The sequence below is a fragment of the Taudactylus pleione genome, unplaced genomic scaffold (assembly GCF_031769625.1).
Source record: "Taudactylus pleione unplaced genomic scaffold, aTauple2 ptg000129l, whole genome shotgun sequence".
Taxonomy (NCBI): Eukaryota; Metazoa; Chordata; class Amphibia; order Anura; family Myobatrachidae; genus Taudactylus; species Taudactylus pleione.
In genome coordinates, this window is record NW_028284531.1 from 15,836,241 (window position 1) to 15,863,213 (window position 26,973).

The window sequence follows — 26,973 nt, forward strand, 5'->3', positions numbered from 1 at the left end:
GGTTTTAGGGGGCTTAGGGTCCCGGTCAGACCTCCCATTGGTGTACGCTGGTAAGAACTTTGACTTGGGGAGGCTATTCTGAGCCTCCACTGAATGGATTTGGACGAAAACTTCACAGAGTGGTAATATTGGATCCCAGAGGACATACTAGGGGGTTGAGGTCCTGGTTGGACCTCCCGTTGGTGTACACTGGGCAGAACTTTGACCCCAGGATGCTGTTCTGAGCCTTTCACTGGATGTATTTGGATGAAAATTTCACAGTGGTAACATTGGATCCCAGAAGACATACTAGGGGGTTGACGTCCCGGTCGGCAGATCTTTGACCAGGGAATTCTCTTCTGGGCCTTCCACTGGATGGATTTGGATGAAAACTTCACAGAGGGGTGGCAATTGGTCTGGGATGCCTAATGGAGTGTTTGGCATCCCAGTCGGACCTCACGGCGGAGTGCGTCGGTAGGAACTTTGACCCAGGGAGCCTGTTCTGGGCCTTTCACTGGAGGGATTAGTATGACAGCACATAATTTGGATGAAAACTTCACAGAGTGGTATGATTGGAACCCAGAAGACATACTAGGGGGTTGAGGTCCCGGTCAGACCTCCCATTGGTGTATGCTGGGAAGAACTTTCACCCGGGGAGCTTGTTCTGGGCCTTCCACTGGATGGATTTGGATAAAAACTTCACAGAGGGTGGCAATTGGTCTGGGATGCCTAATGGAATAGTTGGGGTCCCGGTCGGACCACACGGCGGAGTGCGATGGGGAGAACTTTGACCCAGGGAGCATGTTCTGGGCCTTCCAAGATGGATTTGGATGATATCACATAATAAAACTTAATAACTTGAAGATTTAAACCCGGGCAATGTCAGGTACTATAGCTAGTATCTTATATGCACAATTCTATTGATTCCTCAGATATGGGATTCTTCATTTTCTTTTGTATTCCTCAAAAAACATGTTTCTTTATTAATAATAATAATAATAATAATAATAATAATAATAATAATGGCTAAAATATGTGTAAAATTGAGAATTGTAAACTTCATGGATAAGTTTTTCATTTGAATGTACTCGGTGAAGACTGACAGCAGCAAGGGGGAATGTGTTTGAGAAACCACGGCTAAATCCAAATAGGTGCATTCCATGAGATACACACTACATGACACAATACCTGGAGAAGAATTTCAAAAGCAGTTGCATTTTCTTCCTTCTGGATGAGCTCCCACAGTACAGGCTGTCAGACACAAACAGGTACATGAACATATGCTGTCACATATACAAAGATATTCAGCTTTCTTAAACATTTATACAGCTAAATCACAGGATGCTGAAGTAGCTCTAGTACTTAAGGGAGAAATATAATATCAATAATGGATTGCAATAGATATCGAAGCAAGCAATGATTTACAAGCTCTACAATCAGATATTACCAAGCTAGTTGATTACCTATCAGTATTTTTTTTGTTGCCAATGATTCATATAACTATTTTCTACTGAATTATTTAGAATGTACTGACATTTCTGGTCTACCTTAACATATGGAGAGGAAAATCTTAAACATATACTTCCTTTTAGTAAATTCCACAGAACACAACAGTCATCCTCTCCACAGCCTGAAATTGGGGAAGGATGGCTCGCATTCCATTGCACAGAACAGGCTACTGCAATGTGAAAAATCTGAAGTTCAGTGGTGCAAGTAAGGCGGTAAGGGCCGGAACAAGTAAGGTGGTACGTGCCTGTACACGCATACCATTAAGAAATTAGTAGACCGCCCAACCACCTTACCGCCGCTATTAGCTGCACATCTGTGCTGATGAACAAGTCACAGCGCTCGGTGGTGAGACGGACCACGGCGCACAGGCCAGCTCGTGAGTGACCGGGCGAGATGGACCCCAGTACCAGTAAGAAATTAATGTAACTTGCACCACTGCTCAAGATAAATATATATACACTGTATGTATATATATATATATATATATATATATATATATATAATGGTCACTTTCTCCAGTATTGAAAAAAGTAAAAAAAAATACCAGCACTCACATTTAGTAAGTGAACTGTTTATTCATAAGAACATCTGTTGGATTTTACCCGGTCTCTGTGATTCTTGTCACAGTTGGCGCCCGAACAGGGACCTTTCTGGATACTACTATGCAGCAAGAGCCTAGATACAGTGACTGGATCCACCCACAGCGGCAGTGAGATGCACTGCAGGACGCTACCCGCTGCGCAGCGGCTTGGTGAGTCTGAGTCGCATTACTAGCAGCTGGGTAGGTGAGTGTGGCAGGCCAACCATAAAATAGCAGTTGTTCACAGTGATAATCTGTGAATGTGTGTATGCAAATTGTGCACAATATAAAACTGCTTAATTCCTTTGCATGGGGCTGGGAATGATGTGCACCCCGTCCCCTCGTGAGCGCATTTCGGGGGTGGGGCTCCACATCATGGGCCTGATTCATCAGTGTTCGGGAATCTATGCAGGCGCATGACCTGTTCTGCGCATGTGCAGAACATGTCTGCGAGCTTGCTCGTAAACTGGCAGCAGACTATCAGCGATTGACAGTCTGCTGCTGTTTGGGGGCGAAGAGGGGGTAGCGACAGCCTCCGTTACCCAAAACGTTGTTGGGGGGGTAGAGAAGAAGCCAGGATCTCCGTCGGCAGATGGAGATTTCCTGGTCTCTTCCTCTAAACTGCGGCGGCCAGCTGCGTGATCCCATGGGTCACCTTAGCCTGCCGATGTTACGCAGTTTATCCGATGCTGCATTGGACAACGCAGCTTGCATTACCATGTCTACAAGGATCACAACTGCAAAGCTGCCTCCGTGCAGCTTTGCAATTGCGATCCTTGCTGAATCAGGCCCCATGTCTCTGTTCTCATCATGCTGGGGGCTTGGCCAGAGCTCCAGGAGCTGTGGGGCAGCCCCCGTCACAATGCGGATGACGGGCACATGCGTGACTGTGGCCTGCAGGTGGTACAGTGGTACAATGTCCAAAAAGTCGGACTGTCTCGCTGAAATGGGGACAGTTAGAAGGTATGTAGTATATATATATATATATATATACATAGATATATAGATATATATATAGATATATATATACTACATATACACAAACACATATATATATATATATATATATATATGAGAACAATGTGTTCAAGTCAGAGCACCTTAGAGTGCTATATGGTGCATAATAAATAAATAAATAAATAAATAAATAAAGTGCAATAGAAATAGGCAGTGGTCACTTAAAAAAAAAAATAAAAAAAAATATATATATATATATATACAGATTCAGTGATGAAGACCACTATCTAGAGTCTAATAAATAGATCTAGACCATTAATAAAATAAAAAGCATATTTAATAGTGACAACAGACATAAAAACATGAATAAGAAAACATAAGCATAATGGATGACAATGTTAAAAATAGATAAAGTGCATATGAATAAATAAGAGTCTTATCTTATTTCATGTATTGAGGAGGGTATAGTCAGGTAGGGTACAGGCTACCAACGCGTTTCGTCAACACCCTCCTCAATACATGAAATGAGATAAGACTCTTATTTATTCATATGCACTTTATCTATTTTTAACATTGTCATCCATTATGCTTATGTTTTTTTATTCATGTTTTTATGTCTGTTGTCACTATTAAATATGCTTTTTCTTTTATTAATGGATCTATTTATTAGACTCTAGATAGTGGTCTTCATCACTGAATCTGTATATATATATATATATATATGTATATATATATATATATATATATATATATATTATTATTATTTTTATTAAGTGATCACTGCCTATTTCTATTGCACTTTATTTATTTATTATGCACCATATAGCACTCTAAGGCGCTCTGACTTGAACACATTGTTCTCATATTGTTTTTAAGTCGCTAACCACTACTTGCACTGATCAGGTTGAGCAGACACCTCGTTGTTGTGAGGGGGAGGCTATAAGACATTTGAATACCTTCTCTAATTAAATGTCTCTGGTACACCACATATCACTGGTGCTCTAGAAACCTCACAGACACACACACATATATATATATATATATATATATATATATTATAAGGACACCTGCATTTAAGCACAACCAGGACTGGCTGCCTGTGTTTAAAAAGAAGAAACTGTAAAAAAATGGCGTGGCCCCACCCCCCAAAAAACAACCAGCACCGGGCTTTGGAGAACCAGTACTGGTTGTGCTACATACAGGGGACAAACAACGTAGGGGTCCCCCGTATTAAGCACAACCAGCACCAGGCTTTTCAGAACCAGTCCTGGTTGCCAAAATACGGGGGACAAATGACATAGGGGTCCCCCGTATTCAGCGCAACCAGCACTGGGCTCTGAGCCAGCCCTGGTCCTGGAAATACAGGGGAAAAAATGTGTAGTGTCCCCCTGTATTTACCAGAACCAGCACCTTACCCTTTCTAGTTGGGGGTGATGCCAGAGCCAGGGAAGCCCTTTCACCGGGCCCCCCAGCCGAAGCATCACCCCTGACTTCTAGTCAGCCCAGGTCGGGGATCCCTGGGGAGCTGCAGTGATGTCAGTGGGGCCGGCTTCAGACGGTAGGCGTTCCCATGGGAACGCCTCCGTCTGGCAGGCACGCCCCCGGCACGCCCACCAAAGGGGGCGTGCTGTCAATCAACATCGACAGCACGCCCCCTTTGGTGCGAGACCCGGAGCGATGGAGGGTCCTTCACTCGCCGGGTCTCGCGCATGCGCACGACAGAGCTCCCTCCGTCGTGCGCATGCGCAGTGAGGACCATCAACCCACTTGCGAGCGTACTGCCGCTCGCGAGTGGGTCTGAATGACCCCCATTGTCTTTTGCTGTGGAACTACAGTTCCCAGCAAGCCTCCCCTGCATGCTGGTACTTGGAGAACCGCAAGTATCAGCATGCGTGGCATTACAGGCCTTCTGGTACCTGTACTTCCACAGCAAAAGCAATATTAAAAAAACACACATACCTTAGAAATGTAAAATTTTATTAGAACATACATGCACACACACATGTACTCACACATGCATACACACTATCTCACATACTCACCTATGTATCCCTGAAGCCATTCTGTCCTCTTCTCCAGTAGACAATCCAATGGATTACCTGTAATAAAAATTCCATAATCACCTCCTCCTATGCGTGGATCTGTCCTCTTCAAAGCAATCCAGGTTCTTGGCAAAAAAAAAAATGAAAAAACGTGGACCCGCACATTAGTAGTGTTCTTAGAGAACGCTACTACCCGAATGACAGCTCTGCCCGGAATTTCAGTCCAGAAATCCCGGTGCGGAGCGCTCATTGGCTGAGAGAGGCGAGCCTTCCGCCTCTCAGCCAATGAGCTGTTCTCACCATTGACTTCAACCGAGCATGCCCTTTCAAAAATGGTGCCTCAGCGACATTTTTGAAATTCAAAGATGGCCACCGCGAGCCAATCACGGCTCGCGATGTCATCGCCCCGCCCACCTCGGCTGGCTTATATACAGCCAGCGTGAGGTCTGGCCACTAACAGTCCGTCGGCCGGGAGGCAGCAAAGAAAAGACAGAAGACGCCGTGTAAGCCCTGGATGGGTGGCGGCCGTGCAAAATAGCTGAAAGGCTGCCGCCATCCAGGTGAAGACGCCGTAGAAGTCCTGGGGGAAGTGGCAGCCATGAAAAAGAGCTTAAAGGCTGCTGCTCCCCCAGGTGAAGGTGCAGCTAAATAAAATAATTAAAAAAATGGTCTGTCTGTTGTATTTTAATATTTCTTTTGCAGGGGTACTATAGGTACCAGCAGGCCCTTAGTGCCCAGCCTGCTGGTACTTGTGGTTCTCCAAGTGCCAGTATGCAGGGGATGCCTGCTGGGACCTGTAGTACTACTGCAAATGACAATATTTATATATTCATGTGCACCACACAACACAAATCCACCCAGCACCCACCGCCCAGGGGTGCTGGGAATAGCCCCAGGCTATCAGCCTAGGCCTGGGGTGCCCTGGAGAGGGGGGACCCCTTTAATGGGGGGGCTCAGCTCCCCTGGGATCCCCGGCCTGGGCTGACTAGCAGTCAGGGGTGATGCTTCGGCTTAGAGGCCCGGTGAAAGGGCTCCCCTGGCTGGCATCATCCCCCTGCTAGAAAGGGTCCGGTGCTGGTTCTGGTAAATACAAGGGGGTCCTATGCATTTTTACCCCCTGTATTTCCAGAAACAGGACCGACTCAGAGCCCAGTGCTGGTTGCACCAAATACGGAGGACCCCTACATCATTTGTCCCCCATATTTTGGCAACCAGGACTGGTTCTCAAAAGCCTGGCACTGGTTGTGCTTTATACGGGGACCTTTATGTTATTTGTCCCCTGTATTTAGCACAACCAGTACTGGGGCTCCAAAGCCCGGTGCTGGTTGTCTTCTAGTGGGCGGGGCTATGCTTTTTTTTTTTTTTTACACATTCAATTTTTATCAGATGCATAGAAGGATCTCACTGCTGCATTCGTGCATCTGTGACTTATTGATTTGATTTTCTCAGGTGCATACGCACTACCAGTGAGTCCTCTGTTGCCCACTGATGCCCCCTTTACACTGCACCGCTGTAACTGCTCTGCACCACCAGTACTGCTGCTACCCCACATGCCTACAGCCGTCTTGCACTCTGCACCTCCCAAACCAACCTCCTGTGTGCTGTCCCCTCTTCCACCAGCATTAGTATACCATTTTGTTGCCCTTCTCCCCTGCAGGTGGCCCGGTTTGCTCATCCACCCTGATAGTTAATACATTTAAAAAAAAGCTATGAAATTCCATAGACAATTAAGGCTGCTTAGACATGATCTGAAAATTCACAAAACCTATTGATTTTCTGCCGCTCAAACTTCAAAAAGCAATGAAACTACGATCATTAAGGCTGATGCCTTAATGGACGTGATCCTTGCGCAATACAGGTATGGTATGCCATCACATCCTGTGGTTAACTGCAGATTCAGCACTCTCACAGAACAAGATTGCTGTCACTCACAAAATGGTGGAGCTGCTAATTCACAGAATTGTGTGCTCATTGGAATACACACATGCAGTCTATGCAACTGAGGTTTCAGCAGTTATGTGGCACACACATTCCACTCAGTGTCCACAATGTTCCCATTTGATCATCAAAACAATCTCACTGGCTTCCAACATCCTTCTCACTGCATACATTTATCTAATTTAAAATACACGTTCAGCTGCCTTATTTTTAAAAATATCATACTTTGTCTATGCATGTACCCTTTCTTCCCCTATAGGCTTCCATGCGGCTATATATTCCCCAATGCCTACTTGTGTGGTTTCCCAACTGTGATAGTCTGTGTGCCCTCATCCGCACCAATGTTTTTCCCCAGCCGCACCACCCTGCTTCCGTGCCTTCTCCACAGCCACGTTGCTGTTTTTCTCTCATCTGTGGCACTCTTTCTTCCTCCATCTGCACTACTGTGGTCCCCCAACTGTGCAACTCTGTCTCCCCCCACCACCCGCACCACTCTGTCTTCCTCCCCATCCACACCAATCTGTCTTCTCCAATCCCTACTGCTGTGCGGTCTCCGAACTATGGTAGTCTGTGTTTTCTCATCCGCACCAATCTGTCTTTCTCCATCTGCACTATCTGCATCTGTGCCACTCTGTTTCCTTCTGCACCACTGCCTTCCCCTAAGCCACGCCGCTGTCTTCCTTTCCTCTGTGGCACTCTTTCTTCCTCCATCTGCACCATTCTGTCCCCCCCAACTGTACAACTCTGTCTCCTCCCCCCACCCGCACTACTCTGTCTTCCTACCCAGCCACACTAATCTGTCTTCCCCAATCCCTACTATTGTGTGTTCTCCTATTTGTGCTAGTCTGTATTCCCTTATCTGCACCAATCTGTCTTTACCCATCTGCACTGCTCTGTCTTCCCATGTCCATGCCATTCTTTTCCCCCATCTACATCTCTGTCCCTTCAAACCGTGCCACTCTGTTTTTCTCCATCCGCACCACTGTTTTCCACCCATCTGCATTACTTTGGCTACCCACCCTCTGTACTGCTTATCCTTCCCTCCTCTACACACCTTTGTGTCTCACCTAGCCACGCTGCTGTGTCTCCTCCCCCCATCCACACCACTTTTATCCCATCTGCACAGCTCTATTTTCTGCTTTGACCTCAGTTGCATAGACTGCATGTGTGTATTCCAATGAGCACACAATTCTGTGAATTAGCAGCTCCACCATTTTGTGAGTAACAGCAATCTCGTTCTGTGAGAGTGCTGAATCTGCAGTTAACCACAGGGTGTGATGGCATACCATACCTGTATTGCGCAAGGATCACGTCCATTAAGGCATCAGCCTTAATGATCGTAATTTCATTGCTTTTTGAAGTTTGAGTGGCAGAAAATCAATAGGTTTTGTGAATTCTCAGATCATGTCTAAGCAGCCTTAATGGGGCATGTGGAACCGTAAAGTTTTTTGTCTATGGAATATATATATATATATATATATATGTATATAAACACACACACACATAAATAAATACATATAATTTACTACTTGCATTAGCAGGCAGAGCTGGGTTGGGCTGTGATGTGATCTGCAGGGCTGGGATGGTCTGGCAGGCAGGGGCCAGGGAGGCTCTTCACTGGCTACCATGGCGGTCTTTGTGCTGGGGACTTCAAAGTCCCGACCATGCCTTGGCAAAGCAGGAACTCCCAAAAGGGGATGTGGCTTAGCTGAAGGGGGCGTGGCCATGACCCATGAAGCCACGCCCCTTATGTGTGCCGCTCTTGTGACGCCAGTGCTATTATGAATCAGTCTGACTCATTATAGTACCTGGATTGCCACTGACTGCGGGCCCCTTCACCCCCTCAAATCTATCACCCGATGCACATGCACCCCTAGTTGCTGCCCTGGTGTTAGGGATCCCGGACCTGTGAGTCTACTAAAAGAACTAAAATGTATTGCTGTTTGGAAGAATTTGTGTACCAGCCTGTAACATCTTGCCTGTGAAAACTGCACTGTCCTCTATACCTGCTTGTGGTGAGGAAATAAAGCTTCTGTTGGATTTTACCCGGTCTATGTGATTCTTGTTACAATATATACAGGGCCACAACTAGGGGGGGGCTGGAGGTGCACGTGCACCCGGTGCGCCATTGTACCCGGTGCCAGTGACCTCCAGCCTGGCGCTGCAGAGAGGCTCCAAGCCGGATGTCCGTTGGTAATATTTATTACCAGCGGGCGCCCGGCTCCTTCTCTGCAGCGACGCGATGTAGCCGGAGGCTGGAGTTCTCTCCTGAACTCCAGCTTTCGGTTCTCCCCACGAGCACTATGGGGGAGACGTCATGACATCTCCCCCATAGTTCCGAGGAGCAGCCGGCGGAGCGGACGCGACGCTGGATGCAGGAGCAGGGTTCAAGGTAAGTATTTTTTTTTAATAAGCTGCACTACAGGGGCATGAGCATGACCACAGGGGCATTACTATGGGGGCATGGGCATGACCACAGGGGCATTACTATGGGGGCATGGGCAGTACTACAGGAGCATTACTATGGGGGCATGGGCACTACAGGGGCATGAGCACTACAGGAGCATTACTATTGAGGCATGAGCACTACAGGGGCATGAGCACTACAGGGGCATTACTATTGGAGCATGGGCACTACAGAGGCATTACCACAGGGGCATTATTATGGGGGCATGGGTATTACCACAGCGGCATTATAATGGGGGCATGGGCATTAATATGGGAGCATGGGCTCTACAGGGGCATTACTATGGGGTATTAACATATGGGCATTACTATGGGGGCATTACAATATGGGCACTACTACAGGGGCAGTGCTATGGGGCATTATCATATGGGCACTACTACAGGGGCATTACTATATGGGCACTACTACAGGGGCACTACTGCAGGGGGAATTACCAGGGGGGGCGCCAAATTACTGTCTTACAAAAATCCTAGTTTCGGCCCTGATAGATAGATATATATATATATATATATATATATATATATATATAACTTCTATATTTTAGGCAACTCAAATTTTATATTTAGTGATGGTTTATATAATTTGTCAAATTTCTAAAAGAATGTGTATAAGCTATATTTTTAAATAAAAACTGCTTATTTTAAGATTTGCATGAATATATAGATGCATAGATAAACAGTTTGCATTAAAATATAATATTTGCATCAGTAGATAGCGTGAAGGATCTGAATGGAAAGCGGTAACTCACACTAAAACAGCTGAGGAGATCCTCCTTGTCAGATTCACTACTCTCTTCCTCCAGGTAAGTTTCCACAGTCTCCAGGATGCTCAGTGAGGAATTCATCTTGAAAGAAGCCCAGAAAGAGCTATTATCCAGCAGGCTAGAGAGGAGAATGGCTTCTCCCAGTCTATCCCTTGTTTCCTTACCTATCTGATCCGAATCTGAGAGAGAGAAGAGAAAACCCAGCATCTTAAGGAGATATTGTACATTCAGAGCCCAGCCATATGACTCGCTGTCACACTGGGAAAGCTGGGAGACCAGGCCTATGATGTACGAAATAGGATTTCTGCACAGTTGTGATGAATCAAAGCTTGAAGAAAGTGGTAGAACATCTGCCAGTCTCTGGAGAAAACATTTCCCATCTAAAGAAACGTTTTTCCAGCAGTGGTCCACAACCCAGGGATGGACAGGTTTCAGAGAGAAATACAGAGAAGCGTTTCTACACACAAGGTCCTTAAATTCCTGAACATTTTCCCCTTTACAATCTTCCACCAATGTCACATTATTGAAGGCGTTTCTGTCCCATGCCTTATAGTTGCAAGAGGAACCAGTTGTATTGAGCATGTTAGTTTTTAACATCTGCTTGTGGCATAATGTGGACACCAAAGCTCGACTGTCTTCTGGCATGTCAGATAAGGAGACATTACTGCACAGTTTGTCCATCAAAAATGTTTTATTTTCAAAGAAACATGTTTTCAAAGTTTTGGGGTTCACAGACAACCCCTGCCAAATGTCAGAGCACCGTATGTTGTTTCTCAGCTCCCTGACCATCTCAGAGTTGTTGTAAACATTAGTGCATAGGTCACTCATTAATGCTGGGTCTTGGCTGTTCCTTGGAAATGATGTATTTTTGCAGACAGTGATATTAAATTCGACTGGGAAATATTCCCTACATACCCATACCCAAAAGGAGTCTTCTTCCATGGAAGAGAGGTACCAAGCTGCATCAGAACAGGCAGCCCGGAGATCATAAGTGGACTGTATGGAGTACCCGGTGGCATTGTACACATTACAATACAGGAACACTGTGAAATTAGAGACACCTGGCAATCCAGGGATGGTGTCATTGCATACAGCTTCTAGGACTTCCGTATAAGGCTGTGGATCATCCCAAATATCAGACTGGGATCTCTTGCTGATATTATGTGCTGTGACATCCATTCTCCCAGCAGGATTACCACATGTCAGGATTGGAGGAGCCGATGGGAAGTTTGTTGATGTAAAACCGAGAGTTTGGATGTTCCAAGTTAAATTATGCCTTATTCCCCTGTGTGAAAAGCAGTAAAATTATTTCTTCGTACATTTTCAACCTACTTATTGATGTCAGTGTACATATTACATGCTTAGCATTCCGGTACTTGGAAAATCTGACAGCATCGCATCCCCCATAGAAACATTTGGCAGAATTGGAGGGATCGCAGCAGATACCCATAATACATTCAGGGGATACTATATTTTTGCGGGTATCCACTGAAAATGGATGTTTTGGGGGAATAAGCAGCAATATTTAATGATAAATGGGCCCATGGGTCTTCTGTTACAGCAGAAGTTAGCCCAGGATGTCTAGCAATGGGACTGGTTGAGTATATGGTTTATTTATTAACAGTTATTTATATAGCCATATTCCACAGCAATTTACAGAGAATACGTAATTCACATCAGTCCCTGCCCCAGTCGAGTTTACAATCTATATTCCCACGCAAACACAAGGAGAACATACAAACTACACACCGTTCTAGCTTTGGTCTTAATAGGTTCAATGCAGTATTTCCATTGCAAGTGCCCATTTTTCCTCTGCAAATTATCAATTAATATGAGCACTTCCTTCCCTTTATAGTCAGCAATGTGAATATGGTCATTACATAAAGAATAAAACAGACATCTCTTGGCTTGTGAGAGTTATAGGCCTGATTAAGAGACGGAAGCATTAGCAATTTACGTATGCAGATTGAGTGATTGTTTGCTTACGCGCATGCATATAAGCCGTACTGCGTGTGCGCAGCGATTGCATTGCTATTACGGATGCACAGAGCGAGTTACAGGTTGTCAGGGCTTGGAGGTGGTAACAAGGGTATGGTCAGAAAAACGCAGGCATGTTTAAACGTTTAAACGCTGTAGCATGGGTGTGCATAATTATCCCTACGCAGCATGAGAGTCCTCTGCATGTTAGGATAGCTGCTGAGTCTGCGGAGGTCGGACCTACGGCAAGGGCAAGATGGCTGCTCGATATACATCGATGTTACTGATATTTATGCAGATAAGCGACTTTGGCCCTGATTCAGAGCCGTTCGTTAACAGCAGTACGCTCGTTGCGTTCCGATGTTGACTAACCGCGCATGCGTCGGTGTTACACTGCGCATGTGCGTACGGCAGATTGCGAGGTTTTTTTGTGTCGTTCGTCAAATAGCGTACAGGAAGTAACATGTCAAATGTGATTGACAGAAGAGGGCGTTTTTGGGTGTTGACGGGGGAGGAGATGGAAAAACGCAGGCGTGGCGAGGCATTTTTGGGGCGTACATACATTGACAAATGCGAACGTCAAATGTGTTCGTACCAACTCATACGTCACTGGATGATCCTCTTTCCCTTCAAAATGCTCGCACAGCTTAGGGTCTGGATAACTCGACCACATTGGCGATGGCCTTCTCCTCCGTCCCGGCACTCCACGATGTAGCATCGATTAATCACGGCTTGTCAGAAAATCAATTAGTGTTGGATTGAAAACCGGCTTGGTATGTGTTTGGAAAGCAGTTTTTTTGGATAGCACAAAACCGAACGCAGGTGGAAATCAGAGCTGCTAATGTCTGGATTACACAATCAATTAGCGTACATTTGTGGGGGTTTATTTGGGCCTCAATTTGTGGTTTTTGGACTATTGTAACAATAATGTCATCATGTTTAGGTTTTTTGTCTCATTTTGTTTTTGCAAGGTGATTTTGCATCCTTAGGTAATGTTTTAAACCTTCCTTAAAGAGCCCTTTTTTAAAATGTAAAATGTTTTTTTTAAACGTTGTTGCCTTGTGGGCCCGGATTAAATGTAACCCATTTTGATAATAATGTCACAATACAAAGTCGTACATTTGATGTAAATTTATTGCTATCCCAATAAAAAATAATGCACATATTTTACACAAACATTTTTGGCAGTGTTCATTCCACAATATTTATTAATTGTGCAAACAATAAATTTTTGGTAAACGTAAATCAAAAAATTAAAAACAATTCACAAGAAAGGAGAGGGAAGTTTTGGCCAGAAAGGAATATGAGGCAAGCACAGAAGGAGTGTGGGAAAAGTAGCCAATGCTGTCACCGTTTTTTCACCCGTTTGGCTGGGGGAGGGAGGGCGCCAGACCGGGTCCGGGATGTCATCGGGCTGGCCTGTCCAGAGGCAGATGTTGTGGCCTCTGGACTAGGCACAGGGCTAGGCACATTTGGAGGATTGGCTGATGTTGTGCCAGAGGTGGAGGATCCTGATGTTCCGGCAGGAAGGGAGGTCGGCTCCACCATGTGCTGGTGAACGAGCTGCTCCAGGGCATTGGCGATGCGGATGTTGGCCCTGGTATTTTCCGCCAGGGCCTGACCAATGGTCACGTTGGCAGCAGCATTTTGCTCCAGGGCCTCAGCCACCCGTACCAGACTGGCGTCCATCCTCTGCAGAATCTCCGTATGGAAATCCGATTTAAAATTGAGTTCTGTGAGGAGGGACACTGCCTGCGAGGGGGATTGCCCTGGACTGGCTTCTGCAGGGTCCTCAGCCGGATGTACTGGTTCCTCCCCTGCAGAGCCAGCAGAAATTCTGCGGCCAAGGCTCCCCTCTGGAGCAGACTCATCCGCCTGTGTCTCTGTTGGAAAAATGAGAAAAGAGTCACATTAGAATCTACATATTGGCACAATAACATTTCAGAGTTGGTGACATCACAATATTTACCTGGGACAACATGAGGAGCCGCAAAGTCTGGCATGTCCGTATCCATGTTGGACACGCCAAACACCTCCATAGGCTGCACACACCCCTGTGCCAGCTCTTCTAAATCATTCAACTCCAATGACACAGGGGTGGGACCCCCACCTGTCCCCCTTGCATGCCTAGCCCTGTCCGCCAGTTTTTGCTTCAGGCGATATTTGAAGTCGGTCCATCTGTGGGTTAAATTGGAACCATTATCCTATTGTTTAAAATGGGTTTTGGTTTTAGGGGGGGGTAAGTGTTTACTTACCGCCGTTTGACATCCCGGGCTAGACGGACATAATCACCCACCCTATTGACAGCAACGGCTACCTCTTCCCACATTCTCCACTTCTGGCTTGCACTCATATTCCTGTCAGCCTGTGGCAGGATGTCCACACACTTCTGAATCAAAACCTCCATTTCCTTTCTTGTGAATTGTGGCTGCCATTTATTTTTGGCAGCTTTGCCCGGAATACTGGGCCCGGCAGCCTCTTCCATGTCATCCTCCTCACCTATTTGTGTAAATTTGGAGAATTGTCAACTTCACAACTTGCACAATATTATGTTTCTAATTAATCATTGAGTCAAAATGCCTGAAATACTTACCGCAAGACTGTTGTCCATTGTTTCCCTGGTCTGTAGCCATGTCTGAGCTCCAAACAAGAAATACACCAGAATGTTTGGTTTGGCTCGTGACGTATTTATACATGCGTCCTTATTTTTCGGCCGCATCATTGATTATGCGTTCCTATGATCCCTCCTTAATTTGTGCGGGAAACTAAACACTATTTATGGCTTGGGGCGTCTCGAGTCGAGGTGGCGTTTTTTGATTGTTGGAGGTTACGTTGGTTGGAGTTGATTGTTGGCGGGTTTTGGAGTTGGCGTGGGTGGAAGTAGTTTATTTTTGATATATTTGCTTTTTTTTATTTCCGTTCGCATTTTTTCTGTTGGATTTCTTTTTGGCGTTTCTTGTTTTGGTAAGTTTTTGGAAGTCTAACTTTGCTTAAATTTGTGTCTCCTTCTGTTTCTGATTTTTTCTAACGTTTTTTTGTGGTCATTTCATCTCTTTTAGGTTTTTTTTTGGCTGTGCCCCAAAGACCTTTTGATCCGGAATCTTATATATTATCTCTTGGTAAGTTCATTTGTTTAATTGTTTTGTAAATGTTCATGTTTGTCTTTACGCAACTTTGGGTGGCCTTACACTTGTAACCTTTGTTTTTCTAACTCCGAAATGTTTTAAAAATGCTTTTTTTTTGAAGCAGCGTATTTTTTAACTTGTATTTGCGAACTAATTAGCGCATTTTTATTAGTTTCTATTGTGACTTGTATTTGCGAACTAATTAGCGCATTTTTATTAGTTTCTATTGTGACTTGTATTTGCGAACTAATTAGCGCATTTTTATTAGTTTCTATTGTGACTTGTATTTGCGAACTAATTAGCGCATTTTTATTAGTTCTATTGTGACTTGTATTTGCGAACTAATTAGCGCATTTTTATTAGTTTCTATTGTGACTTGTATTTGCGAACTAATTAGCGCATTTTTAAATGCTTATTCATCCAGTAAAATTGTTTGTGTTTTCTCTTTTGCATTTGTTGCTTACATTTGGCCACAATTTGACGTAGTGTGCGCAATGTCGTTTTGGTCTTTGGCCAAATGTGTGTTTATCCCCTTTTATGTTTTGTCTTGCAAATTGACAGTCCTACAGCAATACCACCACTTACACAATTTATGGCGGTGTTACATTTCTGTGCCTCAGGATCGTTTCAAACAATGGTGGGAATAGTGGCGGGCATCTCACAATCCTCCTTTTCCCGGATCCTGAGGGCAGTGATGGAGGCCCTTTTCAAGCACCTCCATCATTTTATTCAAATGCCTTTGGATATGGGTGCCCTTAGTGTGGCCAAGGCCAATTTTTACCAAATAGCTGGCTTCCCACACATCATAGGGGTTGTGGATGGTACTCACATACCACTTCAGCCTCCAGCACGGCTGGAGGCAATATTTAGAAACCGGAAACACTATCACTCCCTCAATGTAATGGTGGTATGTGATGCCTCCCTCCAGATCCTGTCCCTGAATGCAAAATTACCAGGAAGTGCACATGACTCCTTCGTCATCCGGCAATCAGGGATATGGCACAAATTAACCAACCTACAAGCTGGTGATGCGTGGCTTCTGGGTAAGTGGAGACCTTTAGTACATAACAATGTTAAGCTTCATACAGAGTGATCCTGATGTTGTCTATTCTTTTTCACAGGAGACAGTGGCTACAATTGCACGCCCTGGCTGCTCACTCCTTATTTGGCTCCCACACCAGGGCCACAAAGCGAGTTTAATGCCGCACTTACAGCCACCAGGCAAGTGGTGGAGCACTGTATCGGCCTTTTAAAAGGCCGATTCAGATGCCTCCACCGCTCTGGTGGCGAGCTCATGTATTTGCCGGATATGGTTTCGAAAATTGTGGTCCTGTGTGGGATATTTCACAACATCGCCATAAGGAGTGGTGTCCCAATGCAGCCAGAGGATGCCTTACCAGAGGATGGCCCCCCCGAGGTTGGTCGGAGGTCAGTATGTGGGGTGGCCATACGCGATGATGTGGTGGCCAGATATTTTAGGTAATTATTGTCAAAACAACAGTGTTTATACCCAATGTGATACGGTTTGTTTGAGAACATCTAATTAATTGTTTTTATTTTCTCCATCTTCTGTTTTTTTCCATAATCTTTGGCACTCCAACGATGACTACTTCCTGCTACCCTTAAAAAACCTGTATGTGGAAATTTTGGGGATATATTATGGAACCCATCTTGCAACGCCATATTTGTGGAATCATGTTGGCATGGTCCTTCGTCAACCAGTTCTTGATTTGTGGTGTTTTTTTTATTGTTTTTTGGGTATGTGTTGTATTTGTGATTATCACTGTGTGTTTTGTTTGTGAGTGACCACTTTGATTTTGGAGTTATGTTGTGAATAAATGTCTTGAAAGTGAAATTTTGTCCCTTTTTTTGAACGTTACAAGCAAGTGTAACTAGGTTCACACACGTTACATTTGCCTAAGGGGTAATCCAGTAATGACGCAAGTTGAGCTAAAATGTAATATGTTTTCAGGGTCCAAACCAACACCCAAAGGAATCCTGTACAATCAGTTAGCTTCGTAATATCGGCCTAAGCAGCTTGCACCCCAAATAGGAACATGTAAAATGTAGCAATATCTAATTGTGACTACACCAAAAAAGGGAAATGAGATTGTTACTGTTAGGTGTTTCTTGTGCCTGTTTTACATAAAAATACAACACACAATCTTAGTACAAAAATTGCAAATCCTTGCAGGAAGAGTCTACTTATGTCAGGGTAAACAATCTCTGATTTTGAAATAACGAATGAGACAGACCGTTAATTTGAAAATATTAATTTATTTACATATAGCAAAAAAAACCAAAAAAACTAGTCCCTAAGGAGGACCGACATATGGTCAAGGACACCAGCAGACCGATTATATTGTCCCGCATACGGGCCACACAGGCGGCTAATTCAGCCCTACGCCTCTGTTCCTCTGTGGGTGAGAAAAGTGTGGGGATTAATACAACAATAATGAAACCACATTAAAAAACAAGCCAAAACAAAAAAACCAACAATAAAAATATTTGGAAACAAAGCATAATTACACCATTAAAACCCATCCCCCCAAAATGGTGTAGCCCAAAAATACAAGGGAAAATAAAAAAAGCAGACAGGTGTGATATGTGTATGGTGAAATCAGCAGTAACAGGTAAAGGCAATCTGCAAAATCACCAAAAGTCTACCCAAAAACTCAAACAAAGGGAACGACACATGATTACATAGAAACAGTTTGTGGCGAAAAAGAAACCAAAACAAAAACATACCGGTCGCAAAAACGGCAGCTCCAGAAGGCCCTCCCTCGTCCTCCTCGGAGGTGCCTCCATTCCCCAACGATCTGGGCGGGGTAATTTCTGAATCCGGGGAGGGGGTAATTCGAAGAGGGGTGGTTGGAGGAGAGTGGGAATTGGGACGGAGGGGAAAGAGCCCCGAAAATTCCGCAAGAGGGTCTTGGAAGGCTGGGGAGGAGTGGAAAATAGGGGAATTTGGGGTTGTGGAGGGTTGGCTAGGGGGTTGGGGAGAGTGGGCGTTAGCACCGTCTGGGATGACGATGATGCCGTAGTCTTCGCTGTGCCCCTAAAAGATGTGAAACAAATTGGGGTTAGTTTCAACCCAATTCCGAGAAAAACACTATTTTATGACCGAAAAAAAAAAAACATGGCCATGCAGATATGAGTACAATGAATAAATAGGACATACATGAAAACATGGCCATGCAGATATGAGTACAATGAATAAATAGGACATACATGAAAACATGGCCATGCAGATATGAGTACAATGAATAAATAGGACATCCATGAAAACATGGCCATGCAGATATGAGTACAATGAATAAATAGGACATCCATGAAAACATGGCCATGCAGATATGAGTACAATGAATAAATAGGACATACATGAAAACATGGCCATGCAGATATGAGTACAATGAATAAATAGGACATACATGAAAACATGGCCATGCAGATATGAGTACAATGAATAAATAGGACATCCATGAAAACATGGCCATGTAGATATGAGTACAATGAATAAATAGGACATCCATGAAAACATGGCCATGCAGATATGAGTACAATGAATAAATAGGACATACATGAAAACATGGCCATGCAGATATGAGTACAATGAATAAATAGGACATACATGAAAACATGGCCATGAAGATATGAGTACAATGAATAAATATGACATCCATGAAAACATGCACACGCAGTTAGGGCCACAAAGACAAACATGAAAACCACAGTCCCTTAAACTTACTTTCTGCGATCTGCATGCGAAAGCATGCCAGCAAGCGGGGCGTCCGCCGTTGCAGGTCCGACCACCTGCGCTCCAGCTGCTCGATCTGGCGGCGTGAGCCGAAGGAGCGCAGGCGGCCCCGTACCTCCGCATATGCGGAACGCTTTTCGCGGTTGGTGATGGGTGGAGGCTGGCTGGTGATCCGCCTATCCATCACCTCCGTTAGCACCAGCAGCTCGCGCCTGGTGAATGCGGAGGCTCTCATGATGGCAATGGTGTATTTGTTAAAAATAATTTTTAATAAAGTGCCCAAAAAAAATTTGATTGGCTAATGTATTTGGGTAATTAACAGGACCAATTCTATTGGTTAGTGTATGAGTCATGTGTTCGACAGGGCCAGAAATCTCTTGAGAGTTATGATAGGCTGGATGCAGTGACATGCGTAAGCAAATTTAAATAAAGAATTGAACCCCGGGAAATATGCGGGTAGAAAAACAAATAGAACAATTGTTTAATTGGGGCTAACATGTATTTTGACAAATAAAAGCGAATGTTTAAGCCGTACGTATTCTGCGGGTAAACACAAACACGGACAAGATTAAAGTTTATTGCATTGTGTTAAAAAAAAAAAAACCACAACAATTAAGCTAATTGATATATTGATTGGCATGATACGATTGAGGGAGGTAGGCAGAATAAACGAGCAGTTAATCGAAATCTGACAGTCCCACTTCCGGGTTGTACTTGTGCGTGCGTTCCCTTCAAACCATTTCGGGGATGTACGCTCGCTATTTTGCACGCTCGTTAGTTAGAGGAGGGGTCGCTTGAGTTTGGGGAGGATGTTTGGCTGCGTTCGAAAATACGAGCGAGTGCTTGAATTTAAATATTTTTGTACGTACGCCGAACGTACGAACGGCCACTTGCGTCCGGGTCTGAATGAGAGCCTTTGTACGCTTTTAAGAAGACAGCGGTGGGCGTCCTTATGCTCGGGTAAGCTTTGGAACTATTTGCATATTTTCGCAGCTGCAGTCTGTGCAAAATCGCAGCTGCTATCGTATTAGCGTCCATCTCTCAATTAGGCCCTATGTCTGTCACAAGACTGTACTCATGCTTCCAGTTCAACTTGCTATGTGTTTCCTGAAATCAGTTGATCCCAAAGGTATAAATCATACTTGCCAACTCTCCCTCCTTGTCAGGGAGACTCCCTGAAATAGTAACAATCTAGAGTCTAGCAAGCTCCCTGATTGCATCTTACCCCTATTATGAAGCTGTTATATATACATTGTGGCAGGGAGGCCATGGTGCCAATAGACAGAGGCAATACTCACCACTTGATTACCTGGGTGTAGGCTAGTTGTCAGGTCCAGTCCAGGTTTGCAGTGTGCTGGGATTCCCAACCAAGCAATCAGCACCACCTGTGAGCTGGGATTAAGGCTTTGCTGGAAGCAAAGCACAGTGCTCCTGATGCCGGACAAGCTGGCCAGGCAATAGCCCGCGGGTGGTGGTTAGTATTAGGGTGTCAGGACCTGGATGGTCCACAGATATTGTGTATGCTGTCTGTAAGTCAAAGTGGCAAACCTGACTTGATGTTGGCTATGAAGTGTCTGCTAAGCTGCAGTGAATAAACGGTCCACTGTTTTACTGGATGTGCTTCCTCTCGCCTTCTGACATATATATTTATATATATATATATATATATATAAAAATAAAAAAGAGATATATACTTTCAAGTAGAAACATTAGTTTCATTTCCCTGCATTGGTTATAAGGCACAATGTTCCCTATGGCTACATGTATTTTCTGAAAAGTATCACTGTGTTTTCATCAACAAATAGATCTTAGTAACATAGCAGTACACGTCCACTCAGGGGTGTATCTAGAGGTCCGAGCGCCCCTGGCAAACTAAGGGATTGGCGCCCCCCTCCAATTACTGCTTCTACTAAAAAAAAATGTAATATATATGTCTTTTATAGAATTTACTCCATTGCAAACCACTATATATACATTTATTTTTGCAAAAAAACACAGGAAAAGCTTAAAAACATTGAATCAAAAACAAACAAAATGCATTATGGGTAACATAATTTACATATATTCAAATTGGGCTATCTATACTGCATTACGCTTTTTAACAACTGATACCTACACTCCACCTTTAATTTACTGGGATGATTGATTTTTCATATTTTGCCACATAAGAATGAAGACAGCCCATATCAATCATGTCTTATTCCCAACACGGGGTTAGTCGCCACCTAAAAAGATCATAGCCAGTCCCCCAAAGTGAGGAAAACATAAATTTATTACACTTACACTGGGGGTAGTTCAATTTACATGCCTGTAGAAATAGGGAGACAATATATATATATATATATATATATATATATATATATGTATATATATATATGTATATATATATATATTTTTTTTTTCAGTTATAACACTTACTACATGAAAAGCACTGTTTATTAGTTTCTATATGTCAACAACACAGGAAAAGAGGGCATCAATAACAAAAAAGATGCATTGTGGGCAAGATAATTTGCATATATGCAAATTACCTTTCGAATAGAGCCTTGTGATTGATGTGGTGCTTGCACTCTTTTCCTGCACAGTTGACATATTGGAATTAGTGAGTGGTGATTGGTATGTGTTGGGTATTGTGGGGGATGAAATATATTAGGGACAAAAATAAAAAAAATTACTCTCCCTAATTTTAAATGTTTCTGATATAAAGGGACATATAAGAAGGCTAATACATAGTAATAATGAATGGAGAACACTGGTAAGAGCAGAGGAGACAGAAGGAGACCAGGGATCTTTGCTGCAGCTGACTGCAGGACACTACTAAAAGCAGAGAAGACAGAAGATCATGTGCTAGTGATGTTGGGCTGAAAAAGCGGCACCCCTGGCAAGGGCCATCCAGGCCAATAGGAAGATGTGCCCCTGTGTCCACTTTACCACCGCGCTCATAGGTGTTGCTTTAACAATCACCCTAAAAAGCTATTTCAAAAGCAGGCAAGCATGGCATAAATGTAGCCATAACAGTGAATGTTAAGGCCCACAACAAGACAAGACACAGTTAGATGTCACACGTTTTTTATACTGGCAAAAATCAAATCTCGGGCATAAACACTATTATTATAATCCCCACAGACATGCTCCAATGTTGTCTTTTAGAACTTACCACAGAAGCAGCTGTTGCAGGTTACCTGTGAAAGAAAGAAAACTTGTGCTGTAAGCTTATGTCTAATAGCAGAAAACATGAATTCCCTCCTGTTCTTCTGATGCAAATGACTTACCTACTGAGCACTTCCCATTCTGATCAGAGTAAGGTATCCCAAGTACTGAAGTCACCCTATTCATCAGCGTCCCTGCCATGCGGGAGACTTTCCTGTTTAAGTTATCATATACAGACCTCTCCATTTTTTTAATGAGACTTTGGCGCAGGTCTTCTAGTACTTCCCATACAACATCATCTACAGCCCCATCTGAATCAACAGCTTTTGTCTCCTTCTCTCTGGAACGGTAAAAAATTTCAAGGACATTTTGTACTTCCCCCTGTGTTGGCCCAGAACTAAGTCTGCTGGCATTAGCATGTTTGTCTTTTAAGGATTCTGAAAGTATGTTAAATGGCCTGTATTTGCCATGTGATGCAACAGAACTTCCTGTCTGCATATTGATGACTGGCCTCCAATTAATTGCCTCAAAGGGTAACATGAGCTTTAGAAAATGGTCAGGACGGAAGTCACAATTATGATGGCCCATCAGGGAGCAAAATACTCCTTGGAGTGTTGCACCAGTCTGTGTTAAGGTTCCACTAAGGAAAGCTTGAAATAGAGTATCCAATATTCTACTGATCATCTGCCAGTTCTGTCCTAAAAGCTGGACAGCATTCTGGCTTTTGCTGATTGAGTTGAAAATGACCTGTATAAAGCTTAGGAGAGCGCTCCAGTTCTGACTTCCTCTAAGAGCGATAAGAAATTCCTGCATCTTCAGAAGTGGGATTGTTGGAGACCTCTCTTTTGGGACCTGGAGAAACTGCTGCAGTAGGTTGTTCCAGGTCTCAGGTTGTGGCTGATGGGATTCTTGGTTCTGCAAATACGTGGAAATATTGTACAGGAATTCAGACAAACGATTTTGATTCGCTTTGTTTCTTTGAACCTCAAGGAGTGATGAAGTCCTTTTTGGTGAAATCCAAAGTGATTCAAAATTGATTATTTGATCCAGCAGTGTTTGTATATCAGCAGTATTTAGTTTTGCCTTAAAGTTAGGTATAGTGGGAAGAGGATGCTTAAGTTTTGATTTCCAGAATGAAAGGATCTTTTCAAAATTGCTTTGCTTTCCTTCTTCATTGCCTATATTAGTCAAGATAATAACAAGTGTAATCATCAGTTCAGGCTAAAATGATATATGAGTGTTACCTGTTTAAAACTTTTAAATATGATACAATACTGTCATGCATTTCTAGCTCCTTATTTACACATTATAATTATAGATACAGTATATCGTATATCCTCCAGGATGTAATAGCAACCAAGAATGACTGGGCATACCCAAAGGAATAAAATATTCCTTATTATCAAGTTAGGAAAACTAATAGTAAGGCAAATTCCCTTTTTTGTACCTCCCAACATTTTTGAGGGGGGGGGGGGGCACATGAAAAGGGTACTTGGCATGGTACATGGCCCTCATTGCTTGTCATGCTGGGGGCATGACCAGTGCTTTCCAAGCTGCTGGGCTGCCTCCAGTGACACTCTACAGTGTTTGGATGTCTGTCATTATGAGCAGGGGAGTAGCGTGCAGCCAGGGCGCCCCGGAGCACGTGTGTGCTATGGCGCCCCCCTCTCTCCTCAAGTATTCCAGGGAGGAGACGGGTCCATATGGGATTAAAGAGAAGTAAAAATAAAGAATTGGGGCAGCCCCCTGTAGTGGAACCCATATGCAGTGCCCCCTGCAGTGGTGCTCATATGCAATGCCCCCTGTAGTGGTGCCCATATGCAATGCCCCTTGTTGTGGTGCCCATATGCAGTGCCCCCTGTAGTGGTGCCCATATGCATTGCCCCCTGTAGTTGTGCCCCTTAAAGTAGTGCCCCTGTAGTTCTGCCCCTTAAAGTAGTGCCCCCCATGCTGTGTTCCCAGTAGTAGTGCCCATAAGCAATGCCCCCTGTTGTGGTGCCCATATGCAGTGCCCTCTGTAGTGGTGCCCATGTGCATTGCCCCCTGTAGTGGTGCCCATATGCAGTACCCCCTGTACAGGTGCCCATATGCAGTGCCCCCAGTAGTTGTGCCCCTTAAAGTAGTGCCCCTGTAGTTCTGTCCCCCCCTGTAGTTCTGTCCACCGCCTGTAGTTCTGCCCCTGTCAATCTGTTCCCCCCCTGTAGTTCTGTTCCCCCCCTGTAGTTCTGCTTCCCCCCAATGTAGTTCTGCCCCTGTAGTTCTGTTCCCCCCCTGTATTTCTGCCCCTGTAATTCTGTTCCCCTCCCTCCCTCCCCTCCCAGCACTTACCTCATCCATTGGGGGCGTCGTCCGGGGTGTCATTGCCGCTGCCGCCCTGACTGGATCTAACTAGATCCAGCAGGTTTGGACGGCGCAGGCTCCTCAGCACTGTATCACTGGGAATGCTGGTCTCTGAAGTGATCGGAGGCTTCCTTAGCCTCCGATCCCTTCAGAGACCAGCGCTCACAGGGCAATTCTGGCACCCAACAGGCTGTCAGCTTAGACAGCTGACAGGTACACAGCACACGGCGCCTGCAGACAAATTTGGCGCCTGGAGCTTGTGCTCCACTGGAACCACCCTCCCTACGTCCCTGATTATGAGCGAGCATGCTGTAAAGTACCTGCATGCGGTAAAAGTGTTGTGTGTCTCCAGTCAGGAGTCTGTGAGCAGCTGCATCTCCTGTAGCCGGATTGCATGAGCATTCCAGGAGAACACGGAACTGTGGCGTGATGATGCACGTTTTGCCTTGGAATGATCACATTCCCAGCCAGACATACACACCTTCCCTACAGGGGTGTTGCACCTCAGCTTGATCACATCCCAGCCAGGCATGCACACCTCCCTTATAAGGAGGTGTATATGTCTGGCTGGGATGTGATCAAGCCAAAACAAAACGCGGATCATTACGCTGCTCTTCCGGGTTCTCTAGATGGCATGGTGATAGGAAGGTCAGTGAACAACCCAGAAAGAACAGGATGTGAAAAGTTGCATAAAGGGTAATAAAACATTACCAATTTCTGTAATCAGCATCCAGAGCAAAGACAGCATTGGAACTAGTGCACAAGGGCGTGTGTGGACCGATGGAAATGTAGTTAATGAGTGTGAGCTACTACTTCATGATGCTCATAGATAATGCTACAAGGATGAGGCACGTATACTTCCTGAAAGCCAAAAGTAAAGTAACCAGTAAAATTGTAGAATACAAGAGTCTAGTGAAAACTCAACAGACCTAAAAATAAAAGCACTGAGGTTTGACAACAATGGAGAATATGAGAACAGAGATCTAGCTGTCTTTCTAAAGAGGAATGGTATGCAGCACCAATTAACGATTGCCTACATACCTGAACTAAATGGAATTAGTGAAAGTTGAAAGAGAACAGACTATGCAAAGTGATGCGGGTCTGTATAAAATAATATAAGCAGAGGCAGTCTTAACTGCAGTATACATCAAAAATCAAGCACCTACAGTGGCAATTAAAGCTAAAACACCATTGAAGGCATTTTCCGGCAAAAGCCAAGGGGTATAATTACTAAACAGTGGATTTTCAAAATCCTCAATTTTTGCAGACTTTGCCTAACAAATTTAAAAAAGCAATAATTTATCATGCAAAATAAGCCTGATTTTGCATTTACTATTATTGCTCTTTTAAATACAGTAATGCAGGTAAAATTGGCAAAAATTGTGGAGTTTGAAAATCCATTTCTTTGTAAATATACCCTCAAGTGTCAATCATATCCATGTCTTTGGGTGTAAAGCATATGCCCATATCCCTAAATAAAATAGAGGCAAGTTGGATTCTAAGGGCCTGATTCAGAGCTGAACGCTCTGACCTGAGCGCTCGCTCTGAATCAGTGCCCTCCTACCTGAAAATGGAGCGGCCTCCTGGCCGCTCGCATAGCTGTGGGTGACCACCCACAACATATGCGAGCGGCCAAAAAGATGGTCGCGATAACCATCGGGCTTGCGACGAGACCCTGCGGTAGGGTCTCGCTGCCGCAAGCCCAGGAGTGATTTTGGCTCTATCAGAGCCAAAATCACTCCCACTGACATCACTAGTGATGTCAGTGGGGCTGGCTTCAGATGGTAGGCGTTCCCATGGGAACGTCTCCGTCTGGCAGCCACACCCCCAGCACGCCCACCAAAGGGAGCGTGCTGTCAATCAACATCGACAGCACGCCCCCTTTGGTGCGAGACCCGGAGCGACGGAGAGCCCGTCGCTGTTCAGGTCTCGCGCATGTGCACGACGGAGCTCCCTCCATCGTGCGCATGCGCAGTGGGGCAACATCGACCCGCTTGCGAGCGTCCTTTGCTCACGAGCGGGTCTGAATGACCCCCTAAGTCCATCTCATTTATTATGCTTGGATAATGTCAAGAAAGCAAAGGATAGAGATTGTGGGACATTGACAATCAAAAGCTTATAAAGTCAAATAACGCAGTGTTTCATGAAACAGCTTCAATCTATGACAACCTAGGAACTACAACACCACAAAATCATGTGAAGCAGGATATGACGATAGCTAGAAGTGAGCCAGAAATCGAAACTATAGCTACAAATGATCAATCACAGAGCAGGAGCTCTATGAGGAGCAACAAAGGTAAACCACCCACAAGATAAAGTGAGAAGTTTGCTAACTTCATCTACTGTGAACCTCAAACTACAAGAAGCAAAGTCAAGCAGTTCCTGGGAC

At 44.4% G+C, this 26,973-nt stretch overlaps 1 protein-coding gene across 1 annotated transcript in view; it reads right to left on the minus strand.

Annotated features, from left to right (window-relative positions):
* STRC (stereocilin) overlaps positions 1 to 26,973 on the minus strand; it is an 86,201-nt gene that overhangs the window by 52,856 nt on the left and 6,372 nt on the right. Inside the window, exons 2-5 of the mRNA XM_088473003.1 lie at positions 22,367 to 23,422; positions 22,252 to 22,276; positions 10,221 to 11,520; positions 1,168 to 1,230 (exon numbers count right to left, since the gene is read on the minus strand). Of these exons, the coding sequence (XP_088329129.1) occupies positions 1,168 to 1,230; positions 10,221 to 11,520; positions 22,252 to 22,276; positions 22,367 to 23,422 (2,444 nt within the window). The remainder of the gene's footprint in view (positions 1 to 1,167; positions 1,231 to 10,220; positions 11,521 to 22,251; positions 22,277 to 22,366; positions 23,423 to 26,973) is intronic.